Source organism: Globicephala melas, chromosome 9 (assembly GCF_963455315.2).
Source record: "Globicephala melas chromosome 9, mGloMel1.2, whole genome shotgun sequence".
Classification (NCBI taxonomy): domain Eukaryota; kingdom Metazoa; phylum Chordata; class Mammalia; order Artiodactyla; family Delphinidae; genus Globicephala; species Globicephala melas.
Window position 1 is genome coordinate 75,036,015 of NC_083322.1, and position 26,711 is coordinate 75,062,725.

Here is a 26,711-nt window from a genome sequence, read left to right on the forward strand (position 1 = left end):
ACATGAATGGATAAAGATGTGGTGTATGTGTATATATATATACACACACACAAATGGAATATTACTCAGCCATAAAAAAGAATGAAATAATGCCATTTGCAGCAACATGGATGGACCTACAGATTACCATACAAAATCGAAGACAGACAAGTATCATATAATATCACTCATATGTGGAATCTAAAAAAATGATACAAACTTATTTACAAAACAGAGACTCACAGACCGAAAACAAACTTATGGTTGCCAAAGGGGAAAGGGCGGTGGGGGGAGGGATAAATTAGCAGGTTGGGGTGAACATATACACACTACTGTATATAAAATAGATAACCTATATAGCACAGGGAACTATACTCAATATTTCGTAATAACCTGTAAGTGAAAAGAATCTGAAAAACAGTATGTTTTATACACACACACACATATAAAAGTCACTGTGCTGTACACCTGAAACTTAAGACGATATATATAAATCAACTATACTTCAATACAAAAAAAAAGAAAAAATTGTCTTGGATTTTTACTTACCCATTCTCCCCAGCAGTGCCAAGCCCTCGGTTATTATCTTTGTCCTCTGACCTCTTTTCTTCTCCAACACTTCCAGGTATGTAACTGCCTTAAGGCAGTTATGCATGCTGTACCCTATACCTAATACATGCTTCCCCCATGTATCTACAAGGCTCCCTCCCTGCTCACCTTAAAATTTTACTGAAATTCCACCTTCTTAGGGAGGTCTTCAAAGACTGGCCTATTTAAAACTCCTATCCCCCTTACTCCCCTTTTCTCCTTCCCTGCTTTCTTTCCATTAATGCATATGTAACGTCTACATTTTATGGTTTTTTTTTTTTAAATTTTTGGCCGTGCCGCAGGGCTTTCGGAATCTTACTTCCCTGACCAGGGATCGGAACCGCGCCCTCGGCATTGAAAGTGTGGAGTCCTAACCACTGGAATTCCCTACATATTGTCTTTAATTATGTTCACTATCTCTTTATATGGCTATTAATTCTCCAGATTGTAGCCAATGTTTTTACTTTTGTTGATGACATACAGCTTAAATCTTTAATGTACTCCTATGGTCAACAAATTAATGTTCTCTTTAGGGCAATGATTTCCAGTCTTTAAATAACCTGGTTTTAAGAACAAAAACCCTCTAGGGAGCAACAAGAGACAGCTTCATTCTCTGGATAGCCCTTATTGGCAAAAAAAATTTTAAACACATTTTGAAGAGTTAGGTTTTTTTTTTAATAAAGAAGATGTTGGGGGTAGGAGTTTTATTAATTAATTAATTTATTTATTTTTGCTGTGTTGGGTCTTCATTTCTGTGCGAGGGCTTTCTCTAGTTGTGGCAAGCAGGGGCCACTCTTCATCTCGGTGCGCGGTCCTCTCACTATCATGGCCTCTCTTGTTGCAGAGCACAGGCTCCAGACGCGCAGGCTCAGTAGTTGTGGCTCACGGGCCTAGTTGCTCCTCCGCGGCATGTGGGATTCTCCCAGACGAGGGCTCAAACCCGTGTCCCCTGCATCAGCAGGCAGATTCTCAACCACTGCACCACCAGGGAAGCCCTGAAGAGTTAGCTTTTTAATAAAGATGTCTGAGGTACTTCAGTTCCATAGATCCCACTGATCTATTATATAGATCATAATTATCTAATTTTATTCTCATTGCTTTGAGGAAGAAAACAAAGGAGGCTCATGCTCCTTTACCTTTTTATAAAGGTCACCTGAAAAATCATCCACCTCTTCAGCCTAAGAGCCTCTCCTTTCATTACATTACAGTCATTTAAGTGTGTTGTTTCCTATTAGAATGTGGGCTTCTTGAAGAAATGAACCATATTATTTATCTTTCCTTCAGCATAGTGTTTGATTCAGAATACTCTCAATATTTCCAAGTTCGTTGACCAAAAAAGGGAGGAAAGAAAATGGTTTTTCAAGACTGAAGAAGAGACACAGATTATACATTCATGCGTAAGCAAAAATGTTAGGAAAAAGGAAATCCAAATTAATCCAGTTATATTTTCCCATTGTACCACAATAAAGAGACAGTCCCATTTTCAAAGAAATTAACTTTTATTTGAAAGGAGACTACCCTTCGCCTCACTATTTCTAAGGACTCTATACAATAGCCTACTTAAACCATTTCCCCAATACCAAAATTTCTAACAGCAAAGCATACAACTGCTCTAAATAATAAATAATAAGGGTTGTCCTTCACTGATTAAACTTCAAAAATTCCAACACAAAAATCAAACTTTACGTTTTTAAGTTTTAACAAATGTATTTTAAATACAACATGTTTTGTAGGAGTCCACAAGCTTTTCATCTCTAAAAAAACGACATATTTTTTAGGGCTCAAAAATTCCGTTCTTCAAAAGAAATGACCAAGTGTTTCCTTCTATAGCTTCAAACTTTCTACACTCAATTATTTGATTGCTCCATGCCACCCCAGACAAACCTGACATGACCGAACTACTTTATGTTACTAACTTTCCCAAAAGAAAGTTAAAAAAGGAGTTTGTAGTAAATGCAGCTCTCTAATACCATGTCTAATACAATATCTAACACAAAAGAAGCTTTAAAAAGATCATTTCTTTCCTCATTCGATTAGGCAGGAGTTAATTTTCTGTAAAAGCAACAAACAAACAAAAAAACATTTACAAAAGCATAACACTGGGGGTTCCTTTTTTACTCAAGATGCTTAACTACTCAAAATGACAATTACATCTTTAAGAATATAATAAAAGGGGTGAAAACAGCAATACAATCGACAAAGTGTAGATGCTAAATAAACCAAAGATGTTTGTAAGGGTTCTTTTTAAGGAGTAGGAAGGATTAGAAGCTTGGGGAAATCCAGAATTAAACAAAAAAAGAGAAAGGGAAAAAAAAGAAAGAAAAAGATGTCCTCAACTGCAACCACTCTGTTTATCAATAGCGTCCTGGAAAAGAGTAAAAAAAAATTTTTTTTAATCAAATGAGAATTATAGTTTGACTTGCCTAATATTTTCCCAACTATTAACAGTCACTATATACCTTAATTTTATAAAATATAAACCATTAATTAGAAATGAGGTTCGTAATGCAACAAAAGCAAAAGTGTACGTACTTGGGCTGTAGGAACGAGATCTTGATCGTGATCTGTATCGACTATAGTAAGGAGAAGGCGATCTTCTTCTGTAGGAAATAAAAGATTAATCAGCATATCACATAATCACTACACCGAGGCAGATAAAACCAAATATTCCATCATTCAAAATAATAATGGACCTAAGAGGAAAGCTATTAAGTTTTCCATGTGCCAACAATACTAGAACAGTATTGGCCAATACAGATAATTAACCACTTTTCTTGGTCTTGAGAAAAATCATTTTTCCTACTTTCAAGAAAGCATCATATAAAATCTATTTAATTTTTTTTTTTTTTTTGGCCACGCTGTGCAGCATGTGGGATCTTATCTTAGTTCCCCGACCAGGGATCAAACCTGTGTCCCCTGTGCTGAAAGCACGGAGCCTCAACCTCTGGACAGCCAGGGAAGCCCCATATTTTAAATATTTTTATTAATACACATTAAACATAAATTAAAAGTGCCAAACACTACTACTATCATCTAACTTAGAACAGAAATTGTAAGTTAAAACATTACCTGTACCGGTAATCATAGTCTTCGTATCTGTCGTACCCACGATCATATCCTCTATCATAGTAAGAATCTCGACGTCTGCCACCTCCTCCACCTCCACCTCCACCACCACCACCTCCACCACCACTGCTACAGAAAAATGTGAAAACTCTACATCAGTGTGAATGATCACCTTCTGTCATCATTTAATATAAATGGATGCTTAAATAAAATGGAAGAAGGAAGGGAGATAGACAAGAGAGAGAAGAGATAACCCTTTCATGCTAATTACTTCCACGTCTCACTTTGCTGACTCCCATGGTATTCTGCTTTTGCTTCATATGTATAACATAAATAACCACGAATAATTTCACAAAACTCTCCAAACTATAAAATGCTCTTCTATTAATGCACTATCCAAATCAGCAACACCTTTTGTGAAAGGTGAAAAAAGCATCGTGCTTTTTTCCATAAGGTGAAAAAGTACCAAAATGCTAAGATGTATGTCCTATGACTAGTTCAAAAGCAGTTAATAAATATCAAGAATTTAAAAGTAACCAACCCTGAACACCAAAGAGAACTGACATCCAGCGCTAAAAAATTTCAAGGTCTGGTGTTCAAACCTCTGGCAGTGAATTTAAACTCTAAGCCCTCTTTTTCCTGCTGTTTTCCCAACTCCTAATCATAGGGACATTATTTTCACTATTACTACTATTTTCTGTAGGCTCTCCTTGTCAAATCCTATATTTTCCCAAGAGGCTTCACATTAAATGAAAGCCTATATTTCTTCTTTCACTCTTAAGAAATACTGCCTTTGGTTATATTATATTAAAAAACTTTTATAAAAGTCCCTATTTATGTTGTACACAATGCAAAACTGGCTTTTTAAAAAACAAACATTAATATCAGTAAAACCATTCCATATATACAGAGGCTTCCAAGGTCACATATACATTTAGAGAATATTTAAAAGCATACAATTTTCTAGTATTTAATATTTTTTCTATTTCTGTAGTACAAGAAAATAGCCAGGAGTGCACTTCAATAGTTTTAATTTCTCCCCATGCTCAAATATACATATAAAAAATCAAAGAAATAAAACGATTCAAAGAATACATATAGTCATATTAAATAACTTTCAATTCAAGTTACAGAGAAAAGAAGTTTATCTTTTGATTCATCAAAATTTTGCACACATTTCTGGTGGATTTCTGGCTCCTAAAATTCAGCTTAGGAAACTTGAAATCTTACTGAGTTGGTCTGCCCATGTATATGCCTGGTGTAGGTGTGTGCGCTCTCTTGGTGATAGAATAATCTACACGAATTCTTCTACCATCCAGCTCCATTCCATTTGCCCTTTCCATAGCCTATAAAGGAGAACAGGCACAGAAAGTCATGCATAATTCACCAAGGAGAAACTATCAAAACTGCAAAAAATTTAACACATTTTTCATTTGAAATTTCAAAAATTAAAATTCTCTAAACACTTCTTTCTCAAGTAAGAAGGGCTAGGATTTGATGTATTAATCCCTGCTATATGCATGTCAATAGTACTGAGTTTTCAACGTACACGTGGACACTTAAGCAGGCCTCTGCTGAAAGACTAGGGGCAGCTACAGCCATAAAGAAGGAACCACACAACCCAGGGAAGCCTGAAGAATTCTGAGGCTTCAGTAACTAGCTTCAGTCTGAGCAACTTAAAGCAGAAATTGCAACTCAGTGGACAAGTCTAAACTTGTCAAGCCATTCCTTGAAAACTTGTAGAGCCATTCCTTAAGTAACACACTGCCACCTAGTGAACTCCAAATATAAAGGAACTTCTTAATCCGCCAGCAAGTGCTGTCTTTATGTCTGTGCTCACATTACATAACACTTTGCCCTTTGGTACTAATACCAATAAATGCAAAAATGAATCCAACCACTTTAACACATTTTAAGAAGTTCTCAGGAACTAAGTAAAGTTGCCATTTTAATTTTATCTTATCCAGAAATAAACCTAAGAGGAGGAGGTGTGTGAAAAGACTGGACAAACAAGTTTCATATTAAAAAAATGTTTAATTATGATATTGTTTGCACTACGCACTTCAGGTGAGATATCCTGGTATTTCTAAATTTACACCTTTATCCCTTAATTGAGAACAGGAATAAACCAATCACAAACATGTAACAGTAAAAAAACCATTACTGTGTCTATCATAATGTCTATAACATAAATGCCTTCAACTCAGAGCATTATTTTGTTAGAATTATCCAGGGTTTTTCAACCACACCACTATTGATACAGTTGGGGCCTGCTAATTCCGTGTTGCGGGTGGCTATCCTGTGCACTGTAGGATGTTCAGTATCATCCCTGGCCTCTACCACCAAATAAAAATAGCATTTATTGTTTCTGAAAGATACTCTTTTATTACGACTGCTTATACCGCAATCAAACATTGTTGATGCAAAGAGCAATAATGACCTATAGCCAACTACTGTCACGTGTAAAATGGTACAAAAAAGAAATGCCAGTACTTTCCATTTCTTTAACAAATGACCTTCAAAAATTCCTTAAAATGGAATTTTCTAATTCAGTCACTATGAACTTTTAATATGGAGAAGGCAAGCCTACTGCTTCCTCTATAATCCATTATCTAGAACATTAGAATAGCACTATTTCAAATCCCTGACATTGATTAGGATCATTCTGTCAGGCAAATTAAGAATGGCACTAAACAAAAATGAAAAAGTACCAATTCTTTCCATGTATTATTTTCATTTATAGAACAGAATGGTAGATGAACTTAAGAGAATAGATAAACAAAGCTCTGTAGAGACAGGGAGCTAATTATAGACACTTACAAAAATTAAACAGATTAAACCTAAACACAATTCTTTTTTTTCTTTTTCTTTTTTTTTGGTTGCATTGGGTCTTTGTTGTAGTGTGCAACCTTCTCACTGCGATGGCTTCTCTTGTTGCGGACCACGAGCTGTAGGCACGCGGGCTTCAGTAGCTGCCACATGCGCGCCCAGCAGTTGTGGTTCATGGGCTCTAGAGTGCAGGCTCAGTAGCTGTGGTGCATGGGCTTAGTTGCTCTGCGGCATGGGGGATCCTCCCGGACCAGGGCTCGAACCCGTGTCCCCTGCATTGGCAGGCGGATTCTTAACCACTGTGCAACCAGGGAAGCCCTAAACACAATTCTTTTAAAAGGTCAATGTAATCATTTGCCTGGAGCATGAATAAGGGTTATTCAAAAGAGAACACATATATACTTCACCTTTTCCATTAACTCAAACACAACCTCACTTTACAAAGCCGGATTTCAATAAAGATATGCCTATACCAGAGAGTATTAGCTGGAAAGTGAAACTGGCCATTCCAATTCTAATACTGAGAGGTAGAGTTTAAATCATGCCAGACAATGAAAGAGGACATAATGTTTAGAGAACTGGGAGTTTATCAATCAGCTTTTAACAGTAACTCAATACTAAATAATGCACATCAGAAAATTTTCAAAATGACAAATAATTACAAAAACAAAATTACCTCCTTTGAGTCATCTATTCTCTCGAAATAAACAAAAGCAAATCCTCGTGATCGTCCAGTTCGCTGGTCATAAACCACATTGACACCACTCAACGGTCCATATCGAGAAAATACTTCGCGAAGATCTCTCTCTGTTGTGTACAAACTGAGGCCAAACACTCCTAGACACGTGTTGGGATCTGGATTTGCCTGTTGAATAAAGATGTTATTTAACTTTAAGCTCCAAATTAAAATAAAAACACAGAAATACTTTGCTTAGAACACTTCACCCAATACACAAAGACTATATTGTTTCAAGTCACTTGGAAACAAGAATTTAAAAGAAAAAAAAACAGGCGAGCTATATTTTACAGTTCATAGTACACTCAAGCCTTCTTTAGAATATACTCCAGGCTGCATCCTGAATAAAAATGTCCCTAACTTTCTAGCCCAGCAATTTTCAGAACGTATCCTAAGAATTCATCCTTAGTTTAATGCCATATTTTTAGTTTATTCAAATGTTTTATATCCCTTATAGATTTGTACTCAACGTTGACTTCATCTGCAATTGCTGATTAGATTCTCCTCCTCAATTTTCATTCTTTAGCAAGGATAATCTTTCAAGGTTCCCACAATCCAGATTTGAAAAATTAACATGCAAATTTCAAAGCATTATTAAATAATAGCAGACTCCACCATGGTTAAATACAAACAAACCTCAATGTCACATATCTAAGACTCAATTTCCTTATCAATAATAAGGTAACTTGACTCAAAGAGAGATTAAAAGTATTACTTCATTGAGGAACTTTGCACATTGCTCAATATAAGTGTTAGCTATTAATATTACTACAGAGCTTTTGCTATTTCCTTGCTACCCTTCCCATGGTAAAACTTTTAATCTCAGTATTTTCAACTCAATTATTGGAACATATTGCTTCTTCCCCAATTTCTTTCTTTTATAAAAATAAATTTATTTATTTTATTAATTTATTTTTGGCTGTGTTGGGTCTTCGTTGCTGCACACGGGCTTTCTGTAGTTGCAGTGAGCAGGGGCTGCTCTTCATTGCGGTGCACGGGCTTCTCACTGCGGTGGCTTCTCTTGTTGTGGAGCACGGGCTCTAAGCACACGGGCTCCAGGCACACGGGCTCTAGGCGCGCGGGCTTCAGGAGCTGTGGCACGAGGGCTTAGCTGCTCCGCGGCACGTGGGATCTTCCTGGACCAGGGCTCAAACCCATGTCCCCTGCATTGGCAGGCAGATTCTTAACCACTGTGCCACCAGGGAAGTCCCCAGATTTCATTTCTTTTAACAACTCAAAAGTCAAAAAAAGAAAACACACTTGAATGCATATAAACAATATTCATATAGCCAAGGATGTTTCTGAAGTACCACTTTTAAACAGTGCTCTAGCTCCCATAAAAGATGTTATACTATGACTAAATACACAGGAAAGACAAAATAAGTTTTCATTAACTTTGTTTTTTAAAATTTATTTATTTGGCTGCGTCAGGTCTTAGTTGCAGCACTCGGAATCTTTGTTGTGGCGTGCAGGCTCTACAGCACAGGCCTAGTTGCCCTGCAGCATGTGGGATCTTAGCTCCCCGACCACGGATCGAACCTGCATCCCCTGCATTGGAAGGTAGATTCTTAACCACTGGACCACCAGGGAAGTCCCTCATTAACTTTTAAAAAACACATACCCTGCTGCCTGTATGTCTTCTCCGGTTAGACATTGGAGAATGACTTCGGCTCCTGCGACGCCGGTATTCTGGTGTATAGGACCTACTTCGAGATCGTCTCCTATGAGAGTGAGAATGGGATCTGGATCGAGTGTAACGTCTATGAGAATGCCTCCTTGACCTCGACCTTTGAGAGAAATAAATTTAGGTAAAGATACTGGAATAAAATGCCTAACGCTGTTAAAATCAAAAGCAAATGGACACCAAATGAAGGTTCCCTGAGCAGACAAAACCAGATCAGTCGTTAATTTACCTTAATCACCAAATACTGTGAAGACACTGCCTGCTCACCATATAAGCTGCTTTGTAACAACATACCACTGAGCCTCATTCCATGTTTGGCTGGAGTGCTCCCAGTTTGCAAAGTGTCTTTTTGGTATGTGTACAGTAAATTTTTACTAATTATGTTCATGATTCATTGGTTTTACATTCGCTTTCTGAACTTTTGACAATGCCAAGGACCTATACCTATATATATCCCTGCTTATTCTCAGCTCGTTTCCCCTTTCAGAGGAAAAAGTATTCTTCCTCACTACAACTCCTCCTTGTTACCAGTCTATCCCTTCTAAACTCACTCTTCCCACCTTACCTTACAAACATGTTAAGGCTCCACCTTCTTTAGAAAGAAAAAAATCAACTGGCACTAGCAAGAAAATTCTTTAATATTCTACAACATGGATAAACCTTGAGGACATTATGCGAAGTGAAATAAGCCAGTTATAAGAAGACAAATACTGTGTGATTCCACTTAGATGAGGTACTTAAGAGTAGTCAAAATCGTAAGAGACAGAAATAAGATGGTGGTTGTCAGCGGCTGGGGGGAGAATGAGAGTCATTATTTAATGGGTAGAGTTTCAGTTTTACAAGACAAAAAGAATTATGGAGACGGATGGTTGCACAACAATATGAATGCATTTAATACCAGTGACCATACACGGAAAAATGGTTAAGACTATAAATTTAGTGTATTTCACCACACACAAAAGACAAAACAAACCATCAACTACCATTACCATCACAATAAAATCGCTTGACTCTTATCACATTTTCAAAATAGTCCTATATTCCCTCCATTGTTAAGTATCATTTCCTTCCCAGTCTTTCCTTCGCCTGCTGCAATCTAGCATCTGCTAAATTAACTCGTCACAACCTAAATCCCCACTAAACTAAGTCTTCATGTCTAATGGTCTTCATTTCTTCAAGCTTTCTACAGCATCTCACCAATCTCTCTACTGCTGATTCCCTAGTTCATCTCCTATTTGATAATTTCCAATTGCTCACAGTCTTTTTTCTTTGCCTATTAATGCAAAGAAAATGCCATTTCTTATTACTATTCATATGATCTATCCTTAAACACCCAGACCAGTAGTCATGAAAGTCATACAAAATAACTTCTATGAGGTATTCAATAAATGATATAAATGCTAAGGGCCAGAAAGTTTAAACAATAAAGCTAGGAGACTTAATAAGATTCTACTAGGGAGACAGGGGAAAAGTGTTCTAGGAATACCAAGAACAAAGGTTCCTTAGCAAGAAAACATGGAAATGTGATTAGAGAATTGCAAAAGAGTATATAATCTGCTAGGAATTAGGATACTTATAAAGGATGGAATGAAAATGAAGATGACGAAAGGACTGGGACAAATCTTGTGTATGAAGCTTAGAGTACAGCTTTATTGAAAGGAGGCAAACAATCTTGAGTGGGAATGAAAATAATATGAATGGCCTACTATCTGCAAGAAATTAATCACTGGCCGGGGTGGGGGAGAAACAAGAAAATAACTTGTGTTTTATACGAATACCAAACAGGACATTTCCTATTTTCCTTAGCACCAATTTATAGCTTCAATTTAAAATATAAAAAACATTAATAAGTTGTCACATAAAATATCAATAGTTACATTTAAATGCAGTTGGTCCTTCGTGTGGAGGGCTGACTGTACCATGCCATTTTATATAAGGGACTTGACCATCTGAGGATTTGGTATCCGCAGAAGAACCAATCCTTCCCCAACAGATACTGAGGGAGGACTATAGTAACAAAAAGTGATGTTAATTTAAAATCTTTCAGGACTGCTTACCTTTTCTCTAAGTCAGATAGTGATAAATATTACGAAAAAAATTAGGAATAAGGGAATAAAGAGTGTGCATGGTATTTAATGTTCTCCAGTGATACAAGAGCAGAGAACTGCATCAAGTGATATGAGAATATCTTGACGGAAGAGAATTCTAGGCTAAGGGCAGCAAGTACAAAAGTCCTAAAACGAAAATGTGCTCACTTCTGTTTCTACACCTGAATTCTATCTAGCACTATTCTGCACATGTGGATTCAATTAATTATGTAGAGTGGTTAGCAAATCAAGCACTAGGCTGGATCCTGGATACAACAGAGAAAAAGACATAGCTGTGGATTGCACGAAAAGTACGCCTTTGATTCTTTTGTCTCATGCCCCCTTGCAATCACACTCTATTCAAAGACATAAATTACCTCTTTAAAGAAGAAATTACAATGACTTATCAAATCGACTGTCCAGGTTGTTTTTATTTATTTACTTTAAATTTTATTTATTTGTTTATTTATTTGGCTGTGTTGGGTCTTTGTTGCTGTACGCGGGCTTTCTCTAGTTGTGGCGAGCGGGGGCCACTCTTCACTGAAGTGCACGGGCTTCTCATTGCGGTGGCTTCTCTTGTTGTGGAGCACAGGCTCTAGGGGCACGGCTTCAGCAGTTGTGGCTGTGAGCTCTAGAGTGCAGGCTCAGTAGTTGTGGCGCACAGGCTTAGTTGCTCCGCAGCATGTGGGATATTCCCAGACCAGGGCTTGAACCCATGTCCCCTGCATTGGCAGGCAGGTTCTTAACCACTGCGCCACCAGGGAAGTCCCAGGTTGCTTTTAACTGTTTTTTCCACACACCAGTACACCTGGGACATCTGATACAGTGAGCCTTGCAGTGGCTCACTAGAGTCTTTGTTTTAATCAGTGTAAGTGGTAGTGGCTGGGGCTCTGAATCACTCCAGGACCACTTCCTGCCAATTGTATCTGACCAGAGTTCCACGCTGGATCTAATTAGTTAGAATCTTCAGGTAAAGGATGTAGCTGGAAGGTGAAAAATCTTGAAAAATCTTGAAAAATTTTCTGAAATCATTCTGGTAACCAGTACAACATACATACATCAACCATCTCTGCACTAAACTGCGTGCCAAGTCTCCAATGGAGAAAATTACCTTTTTGTTGTGCAAATATTATTGAAATAATATCAAACATTAACCTTCAAATGCCAAGCACATTTAAATCAAACAACACATTTAATTTGTATTAATAGCTAGCATCAGATAGATTAATGGACGAAGGGAAAATTCTACCTTATCTAAGTCTTTGTATCTATTATGTATCATTCATTTCTAAACCACAGATTAAAAAAAAAGACAACTTCATGATTTTGAGTCTTCAGTGAAATTTCCACAAAAAATGCAACAAAAATGAGGGATTTGGTAAAAACCACTTTGCCCTGAAAAATCCAAGAAAAGCATTTTAAACACACTTACATATTATTTTAAACACTTACCTGGATTTTGATCTTGATCGAGAATGGGATTCAGAGTGTTTGGAAACTCTTGATGGACTACGAGATCCTGACCTGCTCTCCGATTTTACACGAGCAGGAGTTCCCGTTGGAGATTTTGACTGAGAGCGAGACTCCTAACAAAGAAGACAGTATTACAAATGGCACTGGTCACGTAGATGCCTAACACCTAACATTTAAAGTACCGTAATTATTTATATTGATTGCTCCTGAAAAACAAATGGTTAGGCAACACCCTCCAGAAAAAATTTCAGCTCATTAATAACCCATTGTTAATACTGCTAACTGTCCTCAATAATTCCCTACTTGAACCAGATCACCAATTCTCTATTAACTAAGTAATCATGCAAATTCATCTACAACTTGATCATACAGACACTGGAACATAAACCATACATTTACTTAACCTAGGACCCATTCATTCTTCCAGATTCTTTTAATTCTACTTCACTCTTGCTTTCTACTTCTCTTCATTCTTCATTGAGTTTTTCATTTTTCATACTTCGTGTATTCTTCCCCAATTCAAACAATTCAAAATAGCCTTAAAAAAAAATATTCAAGTGCTTCTATCTGACCAATCTTCTGTTCAATTTTTTCCCCCATTCAATTTTAATTTTCTGATCTTTAATACTTTTCATTAGCCTTCTTTTATCTTGATTTATCTTCCACATTCTTGGAAAAAACTCTTCAATTTCTTCACGAACATTAACCTTAATGGAAAAAGAACATTTAGTATATTTAAGCACGTGGGGATTATAAAACTCTGCTGGAGTTCAGAATGTTATCTACCAAATGGAAAAGCCAGCAGGTAAAGTGCAAATAACTAGTTTATTAAAAAAACAATTTTATAATCTTTAAAGTTGTTCAAAAGTCTAGTTTCTAACAATTAAAGAGAATTTACTGAATTTCTCTAAATGTTTTTACCATACTCTTCACCCTCCTCCCCTTTCATGTTTCATCCTAGTTCCTAAAACGTGAACAATTTTAATATAAATACTTAATTCAAGCATAACTCTAACAAACTGTAACCCCCCACCTATGCCTTAAGTTTTCACTAATTTATAACCTGAAGATTCCAAGTGATCTTAAAATAAGCCTTCACTAAGCCATGCTAAGGTATCAAGATATAGTTAAAGCAAAGCATCATAGGCTGAAATATTTGTACACACCTATCTAAACTCACACATTACAGGACACATGTTGAGGTTCAAAGAAGTAAAAAAAATTAGTAAAATCACTACCATCTCCTGATTTTGTTTGACCACTATCTTTGCTCACTCTGACTTAACCAGAAAGATACAACCTGAAATAAAACAAGCATACTGAAAAAAACCAAGGGGAAAAGAAAGTATGAAATTTTAAAAATTTCCCCTTTGGCTTGTAAATTCCTAGTAGTAGATGTATTTTTGCAACTGAGCCATTTAAAAACTTCTATTTTATCCAGTGAAGTACATAATGTACATTACAAAATTAGTATCATGGTCTTTATTGTTTATCCTACCTCTTTTGTTCATAGTTTTTGCATATTTTATGCAGCTATGCATACTTATACTCCCTTCAGTAACTATATCCTTTATCAGAAAATTGACTGGCTTCTGAAGAAGTTGGATATAAAAAACTGATTAAAAGCCTGTGTTTTTTTTTAAATTTGATAGACATATGAAGCACTTATGACTGAAGTTGGATGGACAGTGTGGTTTCTCTGTCCACTTAAGCCTTGATTATTAGTGAAAATAATCCCAATTTCGCACCAATTTTCATTTAGGCTATTTATTAAGACTATCACACAACTTCCTTAAAGTTTTCCTTCAGGTTTAATATCAAAAGACTTACTCATCAAGGACAGTACTAATGCTGCTAAGCCTATTTATTTTTTTCAGATGAAAACAAAATCAAAATATATAGCTACCTTTCTGTTTAATATCAGCTTTTCCCATTTATTTACCTACAATAAGTCTTTCACCACATCTCAGATACTTGCTAAATTTCTGGACAGATGCCTGGAGCAGGCACAGCAACTTAGGCTTTTTCATTCACTGAAACTGTAAAAGCAGCACATTCAGGACTAAAAACAAAAACAAAAACAAAAGTATGGCTAATTCACTTGTAACTGAAGCCTCACAGGCCAGTTCATTACCTATAATTCATTAGGTAAAAATATATTCCCCTCTCCCTTTTGGCTTTCCCTCATATAAAACAGATCCCCTGGTATAAATCTACAAACATCACCACAGCCTTTGTTATACATATAGAAAGCTTTGAGTTCTGTAACACTCTAAAGCCTTTTTTAGGATAGAAATCAAAATTTTATATATTAGGTTTAAGCCTTCCATCATAAAAACAATAATTGAAAATTATTCAGTAGTGCTGAAAATAACCACTTTTTAGGTATTAATGTTAACAAGGTAACTCTGTAACAACTTAAAGTTTAAATTTTAAATCCCATTTCTGGTATAGCAACCCACTGGAAAATATGCTATTTTCCTTTTAGTTTGTTAACAAAAGCATTAAGATATGACAGAATATCTTTTCAAAAGACATCAGCAAATTTAAAAGAAGGCTTGCTTTTTATTATCCAAGGTGTCACATATACGTAACCTCCTTTGTTGCCTACTCTTCAATTTTTATATCAGGGAAACCTCAAACTACATATTTTTTTACCCCGGAATCATTCAAGATTAAGAAAGAGTAACTTCCCTTTAACTTATAAAGATGTCAATAATTTTAACTTCCAAAAGCAATTTGGAGACTTATCTATCTAAAAAGTAAATCAGTAACTGTCAGTAAACTTAAAAGAATAAACTGTAAAGCATAAAAAACTTTCAATCTTCATAATTATTTTTACTATAATACTAAACAAACGCCCTGTCATTGTAAAGAACTAGCAGTTTAGTCTTCAAACACACATAGTCATATTCACCATTTTAAAATAACATTCCTCAAAGGCTGACAACCAAATAAATGCCACTTTCACCAAACTGTGCATTGGCAATCAGGCAACCATAAGCCCTTTATGGACAAATGCCGGATTATCCTTTTCTACCTTTGACTTGTCTTCATTATGAAATGGTAATTTCAACTTTTTCCAAAGAAATTCATACAACTATTCAGAATTTGGAAACGGAACTGAAATTGCAAAGAGAAAAATAAATATTGAGAAGGGGTGTTACCTGTCCTGTTTCACTGGAGACTACTTAACCTGCTCTTAAAGCTGTCCAGTCAAGAAGTTCTGCAAATTCTTCAGTAACCTGCATCTAGACCCACCAACCATTAAAAATATAGTGCCTACTTGAAATGGGCAGATTAATGACTCAACCAAATCATACCACGAATTTTAACAGAAATATATCTTAAGGAGGCTTCCAGTCTACCTTACCTACTATAAACGAGGAGCTAGGCAGAAAGTTCTCACAGTACAACCTGCTTAAATAGTGTCCGTTTTTTTTTTTTTTTTTTTTTTGCGGTACGCGGGCCTCTCACTGTTGTGGCCTCTCCCGTTGCGGAGCACAGGCTCAGCGGCCATGGCTCACGGGCCCAGCCTCTCCGCGGCACGTGGGATCTTCCCAGACCGGGGCACGAACCCGTGTCCCCTGCATCGGCAGGCGGACTCTCAACCACTGCGCCACCAGGGAAGCCCCTGTCTGTTTGTTTTTTGAACTGTTTTTTGAACTATTTTTTATTAACAAGATGCCTCTGGTGGTAGTTGAAGGACACAGCCAAAAATAAAAAGGCGCTAACTACAATTACTATAGTGTATCCAATACAAGAAAAGAACTATCTTTCTATGTATAAAAATAGTATAACCATGTACTATTTTTTAAACCAGGAAAAAGGTTATTAAATATGTTCATGTCGAACATGAACAATTCCTACAGCAAACAATAACTTCAGGGTCTTTTAATACAGCTAGTATATTATAGATGGGAAAAAAAATTCTGACCATATGTATACTTAATACTTAAAGCCCATTAAAATAAACCAATATAAATGCTATGCTGTAACCCATTCTAATATTATGGCAAGGCAAAATTCCAAGGCAAACGCCAAGTAACAGTGCCAAGTTTACAGAAATTCAAGTCTATATGAATATAGTATAAGCTTTTAAAACAAATTCTCAAAATTATATTTCCCTACTACTTTGTAAAACTGGAGAATTCCACAGAAACATACTAGTGCATTTAGGTAAACTGTATGTGGGGGTGGGGAGGATTTTAAATTACCCAAATAACTTATATTTATTGTACTAAGAATTTCCTTCTTTAGGATTTGAGGGAAACCTCCTGTGTTTACTCACTTCTTTCATTTCAGTCTACAGAAATAGCAGTTCTGCCTCCTTCCTTTCGAGTATGATAGACTGCTTCTTTTACAGATTCATCCTTAGGCTTGTAAAAGAAATACTTTCACTCTCTTTTTAATCCATAACTGGTATTAGAGCAATTTCTTAAAAAGAAAATACCGATTGCTCATAACATTAGCTATTTTTAAATGATAATTTCCCCTTTTTTAAAGTCATGCCAGTATCTGCATTCTAAGTAAGATTAAAGTGGTCTTTGTACCTACAAAGGCTCACACATATTCCAACCTGTATGTCTTTATATTCTCTAAAGTTTGGAATAATTTTGGCAATGTGTTAGACAAATTATTAAGGAATTGACAGGTAATCAAATTTAAACTCATGTCACACTGTGAAATTACCTGTAAAATCTACAAATCTTCTGTACAAATTTTATTTATTTATTTAGTTTGGCTGTGCCACAGGGCTTTGCGGATCTTAATTTCCTGGCCAGGGATCAAACCCTTGCCCTTGGCAGTGAAAGCTCGGAGTCCTAACCACTGGACTGTCAGAGAATTCCCTTCTGTACAAATTTTAAATGTGGCTCATAAACCGGCCGGCTTATATGCCATGATCAATTGTAATGTCCAAAAAGCTAGTGTGTAAGTGGCAACTTCAAAGGTACAGAAACAAGTGTAAAAAGGCTAAAGTGGTTTAACTATATTAAAACAGACTACTAAGAACCTGTTACAGAATTTCCTACTTATGTTCTCATCTTCTAATGTCATGGAGTATTTACAAATCTTGAATAAGTAAGACTACAGGGCTTTAGTTTCAAGGAAAAAAATCGTAACTTTTCTTCTACCTCAGATTGGTCAGGCCTAGTCACTCACTTTGGTGAAAATCATGAGACAATAAGGATTATACAGAACTACATACAGCAGTAACTTAAAGGAGGGAGGGGAAACAACACTTCCTTCTGTTATTCTCTTCTCAACTTTTCTTTTTTTAGTGTTTACTGATTCTTTTCCCCATCTGATCGCTACCATTTTCTCACCTCCACTCAGTCCTACTAAATTGGTTATGACATGTGTACAAATAATCAGTATTAATTCAGTCAGCTTGTGGATATATACCTTTCATAAAGGTCCCAGGGTTAGTTACTTGATGCCTGAGCACCCTCTGATGCTATCAAAGAGGTTTTCGCACTGTTCACAAGTTCTAAAAAACTATTATGCTGATTACTCATGGCTATTTCACACCTGTTACATTACACACTATACCATAAGTAAGTAACCCCAGTTCATTTACAAAATTAAGTCCATAAACAAAGTTTATCTGTACTTTTTTTAATGACTCTCATTCTTAAATATTTAAATCTCTTGATATTCTTTCGGATCCCAAGACTCTTTATACTTGTTTTAGGAATGGTACAAATCATAAAAAGTATCTACAAAAAATCTGTAAAATTAGTTAGGCACCATGGGTATGATTAGTTGCACTGCTCTTTTTAAAAATCCCAACTTCTGCTTATACTGAGCAAATTAGCACCCTTCAGTGAAAGAACCTCAAATACAAAAATTTGAGTATTAAAACGTCACCTTAAGTTTCACAAATTCTCTGCTTAAATGGATGGGGGAATAAAAAAGCATTAAAATTTGATAAACCATAGTACTTTAGGGAAAAAAAATTAAACCCAAGACACATAAGACTATCCCCCAAGTTTAATACCACTCCTACTAAAAGGAAGCCTTACCCTTTTGCAACAGGTTGATGAGATATATAAATTGCTTAAGAAGGTGAACCAAGTTTTTTTTTTTTTTTTAAGCTAAAGTGCTAACATTCTTAATCTGTAACAGGGATTCAATCTTATTTGTATTCTTAAAAAAAAAAAAGAAAGAAAAGAAAAAAAGAAAGGAGAGGGTTTTTTTTTTTTAAAAGGAACCAGTCACCAAGCTGGGTTTTTAATGGCATAGTCATCACCCTTATTATAATTACAAACCAGGGTTCAAAGAAGCAAAAAAACACCAAAAAAGCAAAACTTCCCCCATTTCTGCTATTCTTCAACAAAATATCTTAACACAAACAAATTTAAATTCCAAACTGACACAGATGAATTTGTGTTTGGCTCTTCACTTTTATCATCCAGGTAATCATCTCATATATTAAGAAGGGAACACTAGGAGTCTCTTTAAAATATTCCAGCTACTCAAGAAGCCAGAATAAGCTCTGAAAAACGGACGCCAGAGTAAGTAGTATCCTTCCTCTTCAACTATTCTAAACTATTCTACAAAGCATAGACAATTGTGGAATTATAAGATAGAGACTCCTTAACCTCTATTAAGAGCACTGGGCCACTGTCAAAGAAAAAAATTGGACTGAACGTTTTTCTAAGCTTCGTTCAAAAAAAAATTAGAGGTATAGGGGAATAAGTAAAATAACAAGAAAGTCTTAATTTCTGTTCCCCTTAATTTCTATCAAGGAGACTAAAATTTTTTGAGATTGAATTTTAGTTGAAGATGTATTCTTTTTCTGAAGATGACATTCAAAGTCATAGATCAAGTGCCAACATCACTCCCAGCTCCAAAAGACATTTCCGCTTAAAATTCTGTTAAGTTGATATACATGTCCCAAGCAAACTGCTTTAATGGACCTACTTATTGATATTTTATCGGCACCACTATTCTCCTGGATCCCTTAAAAATGTCTCGCTCATTCTTTACATCCCACTGTTGTCCAGTTTAGATCAGATTTTTCATAAGCTCCTTCCTTAAATATTTCAAGTGTGCCCTGCTGCTCTTCCTATATTGGTCTCCGTTCTTTGCTAAAATTCCTTTCATTTTGCCACTCCCAGAATTAAAAATCCATAGATGGCTCCTTACTGCATACTGGATTAAGTCCAAATTTCTAAATCTAGAATTCAAAATCCTCCATTATCTGACTACACAGTCAAATCTATCATGTCTCATTAGTCCAGCAACCTCTTCCTTGTCTCATCCTTATAATCAATATTCGTATTTCCCTTACCATAATGTCCAGCGTAAGTTTTACATATTAGATAAAGCTTTCCCTTTCCTCTAAGCTCACGGAACTGCTCAGCTTTATTTTCTTAATTCCTTATTAATTCTATCACACAGCACTTGATTATATACTTACTTTTACCCAGATGTGAGCTGTCAGTCATCTCAAATCAGACTCCAAGCTCTCTTTCCCTCAAAAACACCTGGCCTTTACTAAAAAGGTAGTGGATGCTCAACAGTTTCACCCCAGGCAGAAGGGAAATTGGTTGGTTAACTGTTAGGGTTACTTATAACAAAATCCAGCCAATTATATTTTCTTTCCTAAAGCTCTTTTACTCCAGTCCTTTGAAAATGCAAGAGATATTAATATATAATGGAAAATGAAGCTCCTGTCATTGTTTTCAGCAAACTCCATTAATGGCTCTGAGACACTGAAGTGCAGTGTGCTCCTTTAAAAAAAAGTAATCAAAATATATACACAGCATAGTTTAAGTATACAATGAGCAATGGACTGGGACTTGTAAATCTCATATTTCTGGCTGCATGGTCTTCTGGGCCTAAGTTTTTAATTTCTTAAAATGCTAAGAGTTCTCCAGCCCTTGCAAGATTATGAGCAGTATATGAGAAAATATGTCAAAGATGGCGGGGAGGGGAGGAGATCCTAAAATGCTATAGAAGTAGTAACTATTAGTATGAGTTCTGATTCTTTAATATGTTCCGCAGTCTCTAGGAACTTACCCTCTAATTTTAAATATCTTTTCAATAAGATGGCGTTAAAATGTGTTGTTTATTCTGTACATAAAGCAAATGAAATCTGAATACTGACCTATGTTTTCTCTAATTTGTTTTAGTCAAAAAGTTTGAAGTATAATAACTACTTAAAACACCTCAGAAATATCATTTGAAAATCCTTTTTCTGAGGCTCTCTAAAAGGTTACTACATTTAGATACAAAGATAACACAACAACTGTATTCTATAAAACCTTTTTTAATTGCTGGTTTGTGGTTAGTTGATAAAAGATCACTATAGTTTAAAAACCAAAAGAACTGGTGAATATGAAACTGCTTTAAGAGAACAACAACGACAAAGCATACACCCTCAGAAAAGTTTCTGGCATTTTAATTCTTCACCCAATTATGAATAAAGACAAATACCTCAACCAACCAAAAAAAATAAAAGGTAACAGGTGAATGTATTTATTATACAATCGGAGTTCATTAATACTAAAACACATTTGGGTATCACATGTGAAAAAATATTTTCTATGACCACAAACACTCTAAAAGGAAAAGGTAAAAACCTTTTTCTATTAAAATAAATTGTTAATGCCTACATGCATTTTAGCTTAAAACTGGGTGGGAATCTTACATTTCTTTCTCAGATGGGTAAGGTAACAATTACCTAGAACTAGCCAAATTCAACCTGATGACTACATAAAAAAATAAGAACTTAAAAGAAAACAAGGTCCAAAACAGTAGTCCTCTTCACTTCACCACAAACCAAAATAAACATTAACTGCCCAAAACTGTACTGAAGCTAACTGAAGATTAACAGACAGCAAAATTTCTTCCCATAACTACCTAACATTTTCAAAACAAGAAGCAGCTTATGACTATCGACCACCTAAATACCATTACATGATTTTAAAAACTTGTTGCGACAATCAATACCCCATCCTAAAAAATGAGCAGGTTCAACTATTCATTAATATCTAACGCTCCAGATTTTATTAGAGAAATCCAATCTTAAAAGCATTAAAGATAGCTTTCTTTGTCTCTAACCTCAAAAAGAAAACCCTAAATTGACCTTCTGATTTAACTGTCTGGTTCCAGATGCTTATCTTATGAACTTCTTATAAAAAGACAAAATTCATTCCATCCAGCATACACCTGAAGTGTTTTTTATGAGTTTCTCCTAGTGACCAGAATGCCAACACGAGAGCCGGAAAATGCTGTCTGGGGACTGTTTTCTTTTCAGGGTTCTACACTAGCTCACATCAATTTTCACTACGAGGGTAACATCGGAAATATAACCCAATCATTGCTAAACGTTCTAGTATCTTTAAGCTGAGGATAACGTATCTTTGTGATGTTTATATTCATCACATCCAAAATAATGAAAAACTTTGAGCCCTCTTTGCTGGGGGATGGGTTGAAAAGAGAAATGGAAGACAGAGGGCCTGTAATTTTCAGGTAACGTTTTGAGTTAAGAGAATAGCATAGCATTAACTACTGTAAAAATACTGAGCCATGAAATTTGTTCAGTTATGTAAGATTAAGACAGAAGATTCTCTCTTTTTTTTTTTTACCGTAAAAACCTGTAAAGGAGTGGTCAGTGTTGAGGTGAAAGGTCATAGGAAGAAAAGCATTAAAAGGTGAGATATAAAGAAGAGAAAGAAAAAAAAAAGCCCAACATCAAGGAATTCGAAAAATAAGGCGTTATAGCATTTCCACATTCATTTTGAAGTGAAAGGAAAGCAGAAGGGACATTAAAGGAAAAGGGCTCCTCGCGTAGTTTTCCCCTCACAGCTCTCGTCTTAAGAACGCTTAAGGGTCGGTGCGGTCGTTGACTAACCACTTCATTAGGCTCGTCCCACCTTCAACCTCAAGGCTTTCGCCTTTATAGACGCAACGCCGCCGGTTCCAACAGAGACGCGGCCGCTCACTGCAATAGAGAGCCAAGGAGACACAGGCCCCAGCTAGTCCCACGCCAGCTTCTCCCCGCCCGGACAGCAGCCCCGCGCACTTTCGACCCCGAGACCCTCTACGATGCTCGGGGTCGCCAGAAACGCCACCGCAGGAAGCACCTACCACTATCCGGCCGGGGGGAACTCCCTGCCGTCTCCTCCCGCCCCACCGGGACCCACACCTCGGAACACAGATAAGGAAGCCTCGGGGTGGGGAGAAGGCAGGGCGCACCGCTGGGGGAAATCAGACCCAGGGGTCCAGCTATCAGTCTCCAAAGAAAGGGGGAAGGGGAGGTTATCCGTAGTGTTTGGGGCAAGAGTGTAACCCAGAAGCCATCTTGGGATGTGAAGAAGCGACCTCGATGGCTCCAGAGGTTGTTCCCCGCGGGCCCCCGCAGAACTCCCCGCAACCCCGCCCGACCGCGCTCGTCCCAGAGAAACCCCGAGCATCGGGCCGCCGCCGAAGACGGCTCCCGCGGCTTTGTACTCACTCTGCCCTCGAAGTTGTTCTCCTCTACATCACTCATGTCGGCCAGGCACTCCCCAGAACTAAATAAGAGACAGGTCTCGGCTTGAGGGCCGATGGCCTAATCAACCAGCTGACTGGACCGTGGGGAGGAGGAAAGAGTCGGCAACAACAGCCGCTCCACTCCACTCCCACTCGGTCACAGGCTCCGGCAAAATGGCGCCGATGCCGCCAGAAACCTTCTGGCCTCCCGAGTGCGCGACGTAAGGAGGCGGAGCGTCTCTGTGATGTCAAGTGGCCCCGCCCCCAGCGAGGTTTTGTGGTGGCCCCGGCCTAGCAACGCGAGCAGTCCGAGCTCTGACCCTCCGCATCTTCGAGTCGTATGCCCACCAGACCTCCGAACTTCAGACTCCTTCCGACGCGTCAGTCCTTTTGAAGATTTTCAGTCACCAGATAAGCTTTTATTGACCTTGGTCCCTTTATATATTTTCCAAGTGGATTCTGATGGAACAGAAAAAACTGGAATCGTCTACATAATTAGTAGGCTTTTTATTTTGAATGTTTTCCGCACTCTTACTTTTCTCTGCCCTATGTAATACTATTGAAGTAATATAGGCACAGATGGGGTTGTAATGAAAAGTCACAGTTCCTTGCTTCACTCCTCCCTGAGACAGCTGTGTCAATTTTATTTTATTTTATTTTATTTATTTATTTTTTTTTGCGGTACGCGGGCCTGTCACTGTTGTGGCCTCTCCCGTTGTGGAGCACAGGCTCCAGACGCGCAGGCTCAGCGGCCATGGCTCACGGGCCCAGCCGCTCCACGGCATGTGGGATCTTCCCGGACTGGGGCACAAACCCATGTCCCCTGCATCGGCAGGTGGACTCTCAACCACTGCGCCACCAGGGAAGCCCAATTTTATTTTTAATAATGCTTAGTTCCCTACTAATCTTAGGGAACTAAGAATTATTTGACTTAGTTCCCTAATTTTTTTAAATTAATTAATTAATTTTTGGCTGCATTGGGTCTTTGTTGCTGCACGCGGGCTTTCTCTAGCTGCAGCGAGCAGCGGGCTAGTCTTCGTTGCGGTGCACGGGCTTCTCATTGCGGTGGCTTCTCTTGTGGCTGAGCACTGGCTCTAAACGCGTGGGCTTCAGTAGTTGTGGCTCACAGGCTCAGTAGTTGTGGCTTGCAGGCTCTAGTGTGCAGGCTCGGTAGTTGTGGCGCACGGGCTTAGTTGCTCTGCGGCATGTGGGATCTTCCCGGACCAGGGCTCAAACCCGTGTCCCCTGCCTTGGCAGGCAGATTCTTAACCACTACACCACCGTTGATTTAGATATTTCCTTATATCTTCATAGCCAAGACCTCCCAAATCTATCTACTTAGTTCCCAATCATGGTGGTAATTTCTGAGGTGAATATGAGCTTTATTTGTATTTTGCAATTTTAAACTTAGTTTCCTCATAAAAATTTTTTTTGCATAATACTTTGTGATGGAAAGGTTGATGTGAACCTTCAACCACAGTTTTATGTTAGGAAAGGTAATTGAAAAACATTTTTATGAAGATTGCTCCCCCAGGGCAAGATTTCAAGATTTGAATGTGTCTGCTGTTGATAGAGCTAAACATATATAACATCTACTTTTTTTTTTTTTTTTCTGCGGTACGCAGGCCTCTCACTCTTGTGGCCTGTTCCGTTGCGGAGCACAGGCTCCGGACGCACAGGCTCAGCGGCCATGGCTCACGGGCCCAGCCGCTCCGCGGCATGTGGGATCCTCCCGGACTGGGGCACGAACCCGTATCCCCTGTATCGGCAGGCGGACTCTCAACCACTGCGCCACCAGGGAAGCCCTAACATCTACTTTAAAAAAAAAAAAATTTTTTTTTATTGAAATATAGTTGGTTTACAATGTTGTGTTTCAGGTGTACAGCGAAATGATTCAAAAATATATATTCTTTTTGTACATTCTCTATTATAGGTTATTACAAGATATTAAGTATGGTTCCCTGTAGGTCCTTGTTGGTTATCTATTTTATATATAGTAGTGTGTATATTTTAATCCCAAAGTCCTAATTTATCCCTCCCCTCCTTTCCCCTTTGGTAACTACAAGTTACAAAACTATATGACTGTGAGTCTATTTCTGTTTTGTAAATAACTTCATTTGTATCATTTTTTTAGATTCCACATATATGTGAAATAATATGATATTTGTCTTTCTCCGTCTGGCTTACTTCACTTTGTATGATAACCTCTAGGTCCATCCACATTGCTGCAAATGGCATTATTTTTTTCTTTTTTATGGCTGAGTAGTATTCCATTGTATATATATACCACATCTTTATCCATTCATCTGTTGATGGACAGTTAGGTTGCTTCCATATCTTGGCTACTGTAAATAGTGCTGCAATGAACATTGGGGTGCATGTATCTTTTCAAATTATGGTTTTCTCCAGGTATATGCCCAAGAGTGGGATTGCAGGATCATATGTGGTAGTTCTGTTTTTAGTTTTTTAAGGAACCTCCATACCGTTCTCCATAGTGGCTGTACCAATTTACATTTCCACCAACAGTGTAGGAGGGTTCCTTTCTTTCCACACCCTCTCCAGTATTTATTATTTGTAGATTTTTTTTTTGATGTTGGCCATTCTGACCAGTGTGAGGTTATCACTGTAGTTTTGATTTGCATTTCTGCAGTAATTAGCGATGTTGAGCATCTTTTCATATGCCTTTTGGCCATCTGTATGTCTTCTTTGGAGAAATGTCTTTTTATTTTATTTTTAATTTTTTTAAAAAAACATATAGACACTATACATAGAATTTTCCCTTCAGAACTGCTTTCATTTTATTTTCTTTTTTTCGTTTTTTTCTTTTTTTGGCCATGCCGCACAGCTTTCAAGATCTTAGTTCCATGACCAAGGATCGAACCCCAGGGCCGCGGCAGTGAAAGCGCCAAGTCCTAACCACAGGACCCCGCAGGGAACTCCCTGAAGAAATGTTTTTTGTTTTTTTTTTAAATAAATAAATTTATTTATTTATTTATTTTTGGCTGTGTTGGGTCTTCGTTGCTGTGCGTGGGCTTTCTCTAGTTATGGTGAGCGGGGGCTACTCTTCGTTGCAGTGTGCGGGCTTCTCACTGTGGTCGCTTCTCTCGTTGCAGATACGGGCTCTAGGCGCACGGGCTTCAGTAGTTGTGGCACACGGGCTCTAGAGCATAGGCTCAATAGTTGTGGTGCACGGGCTTTGTTGCTCCGCGGCATGCGCAATCTTACCGGACCAGGGATCGAACCCACGTCCCCTGCATTGGCAGGCGGATTCTCAACCACTGCACCACCAGGGAAGCCCCAAAAATGTCTTTTTAGATCTTCCACCCTTTTTTTTTTTCCTGTGGTACGCAGGCCCCTCACTGCCGTGGCCTCTCCCGCCGCGGAGCACAGGCTCCGGACTCGCAGGCCCAGCGGCCATGGCTCACGGGTCCAGACGCTCCGCGCACGGCATGTGGGATACTCCTAGACCAGGGCACGAACCTGCGCCCCCTGCATCGGCAGGCGGACTCCCAACCACTGCGCCACCAGGGAAGCCCCCACCCATTTTTTTATTGGGTTGTTTGTTTATAACAACTACTTTTTAAAAAGATGTTGAACTTTAATAATGAGGGAATCAGGTGTGTACCATTGGAACCTCCCAATCAATCTTAATACCATTAAAAGTGAGATAATAAAAAAAAAGTGAGATAATCAGACATGGTATACTTCTTGAGGTGATGCAATAGGAACTACAAAGCACCTTCTATAAGTATTTATGATTCCTCCAAATTGAACTCAAATCTAA

The 26,711-nt window shown here is 37.8% G+C and overlaps 2 protein-coding genes across 4 annotated transcripts in view; one reads left to right on the forward strand and one right to left on the reverse strand.

Annotated features, from left to right (window-relative positions):
* Positions 1–1,992: 1,992 nt before the first annotated feature.
* On the reverse strand, positions 1,993–23,117 carry TRA2A (transformer 2 alpha homolog). Of its 2 annotated transcripts, none has more exons than XM_030857049.2 (8): positions 22,911–23,117; positions 12,422–12,555; positions 8,820–8,985; positions 7,139–7,327; positions 4,864–4,979; positions 3,637–3,783; positions 3,100–3,167; positions 1,993–2,932 (listed from the first exon to the last, which is right to left on the reverse strand). In XM_030857049.2, the coding sequence occupies exons 1-8, from the start codon at positions 22,944–22,946 to the stop codon at positions 2,922–2,924; spliced, it is 867 nt and encodes a 288-aa protein (XP_030712909.1). In that variant the 5' UTR covers positions 22,947–23,117; the 3' UTR covers positions 1,993–2,921. The 2 variants fall into 2 exon arrangements, with proteins under 2 accessions (XP_030712909.1, XP_030712910.1); XM_030857050.3 differs by having other exon boundaries at positions 3,637–3,762; positions 22,911–23,116.
* A 170-nt stretch (positions 23,118–23,287) lies between these two features.
* The window catches only part of CCDC126 (coiled-coil domain containing 126), a 107,317-nt gene continuing 103,893 nt past the window's right edge, over positions 23,288–26,711 (forward strand). The window contains exon 1 of one of the 2 annotated variants that reach the window (XM_060304710.1): positions 23,288–23,307. The gene's annotated coding sequence lies outside the window, so the exon portion shown is untranslated. Of the gene's footprint in view, positions 23,308–23,405; positions 23,426–26,711 lie in introns of those variants that run through there. The other variant, XM_060304711.1, reaches the window with a different exon arrangement.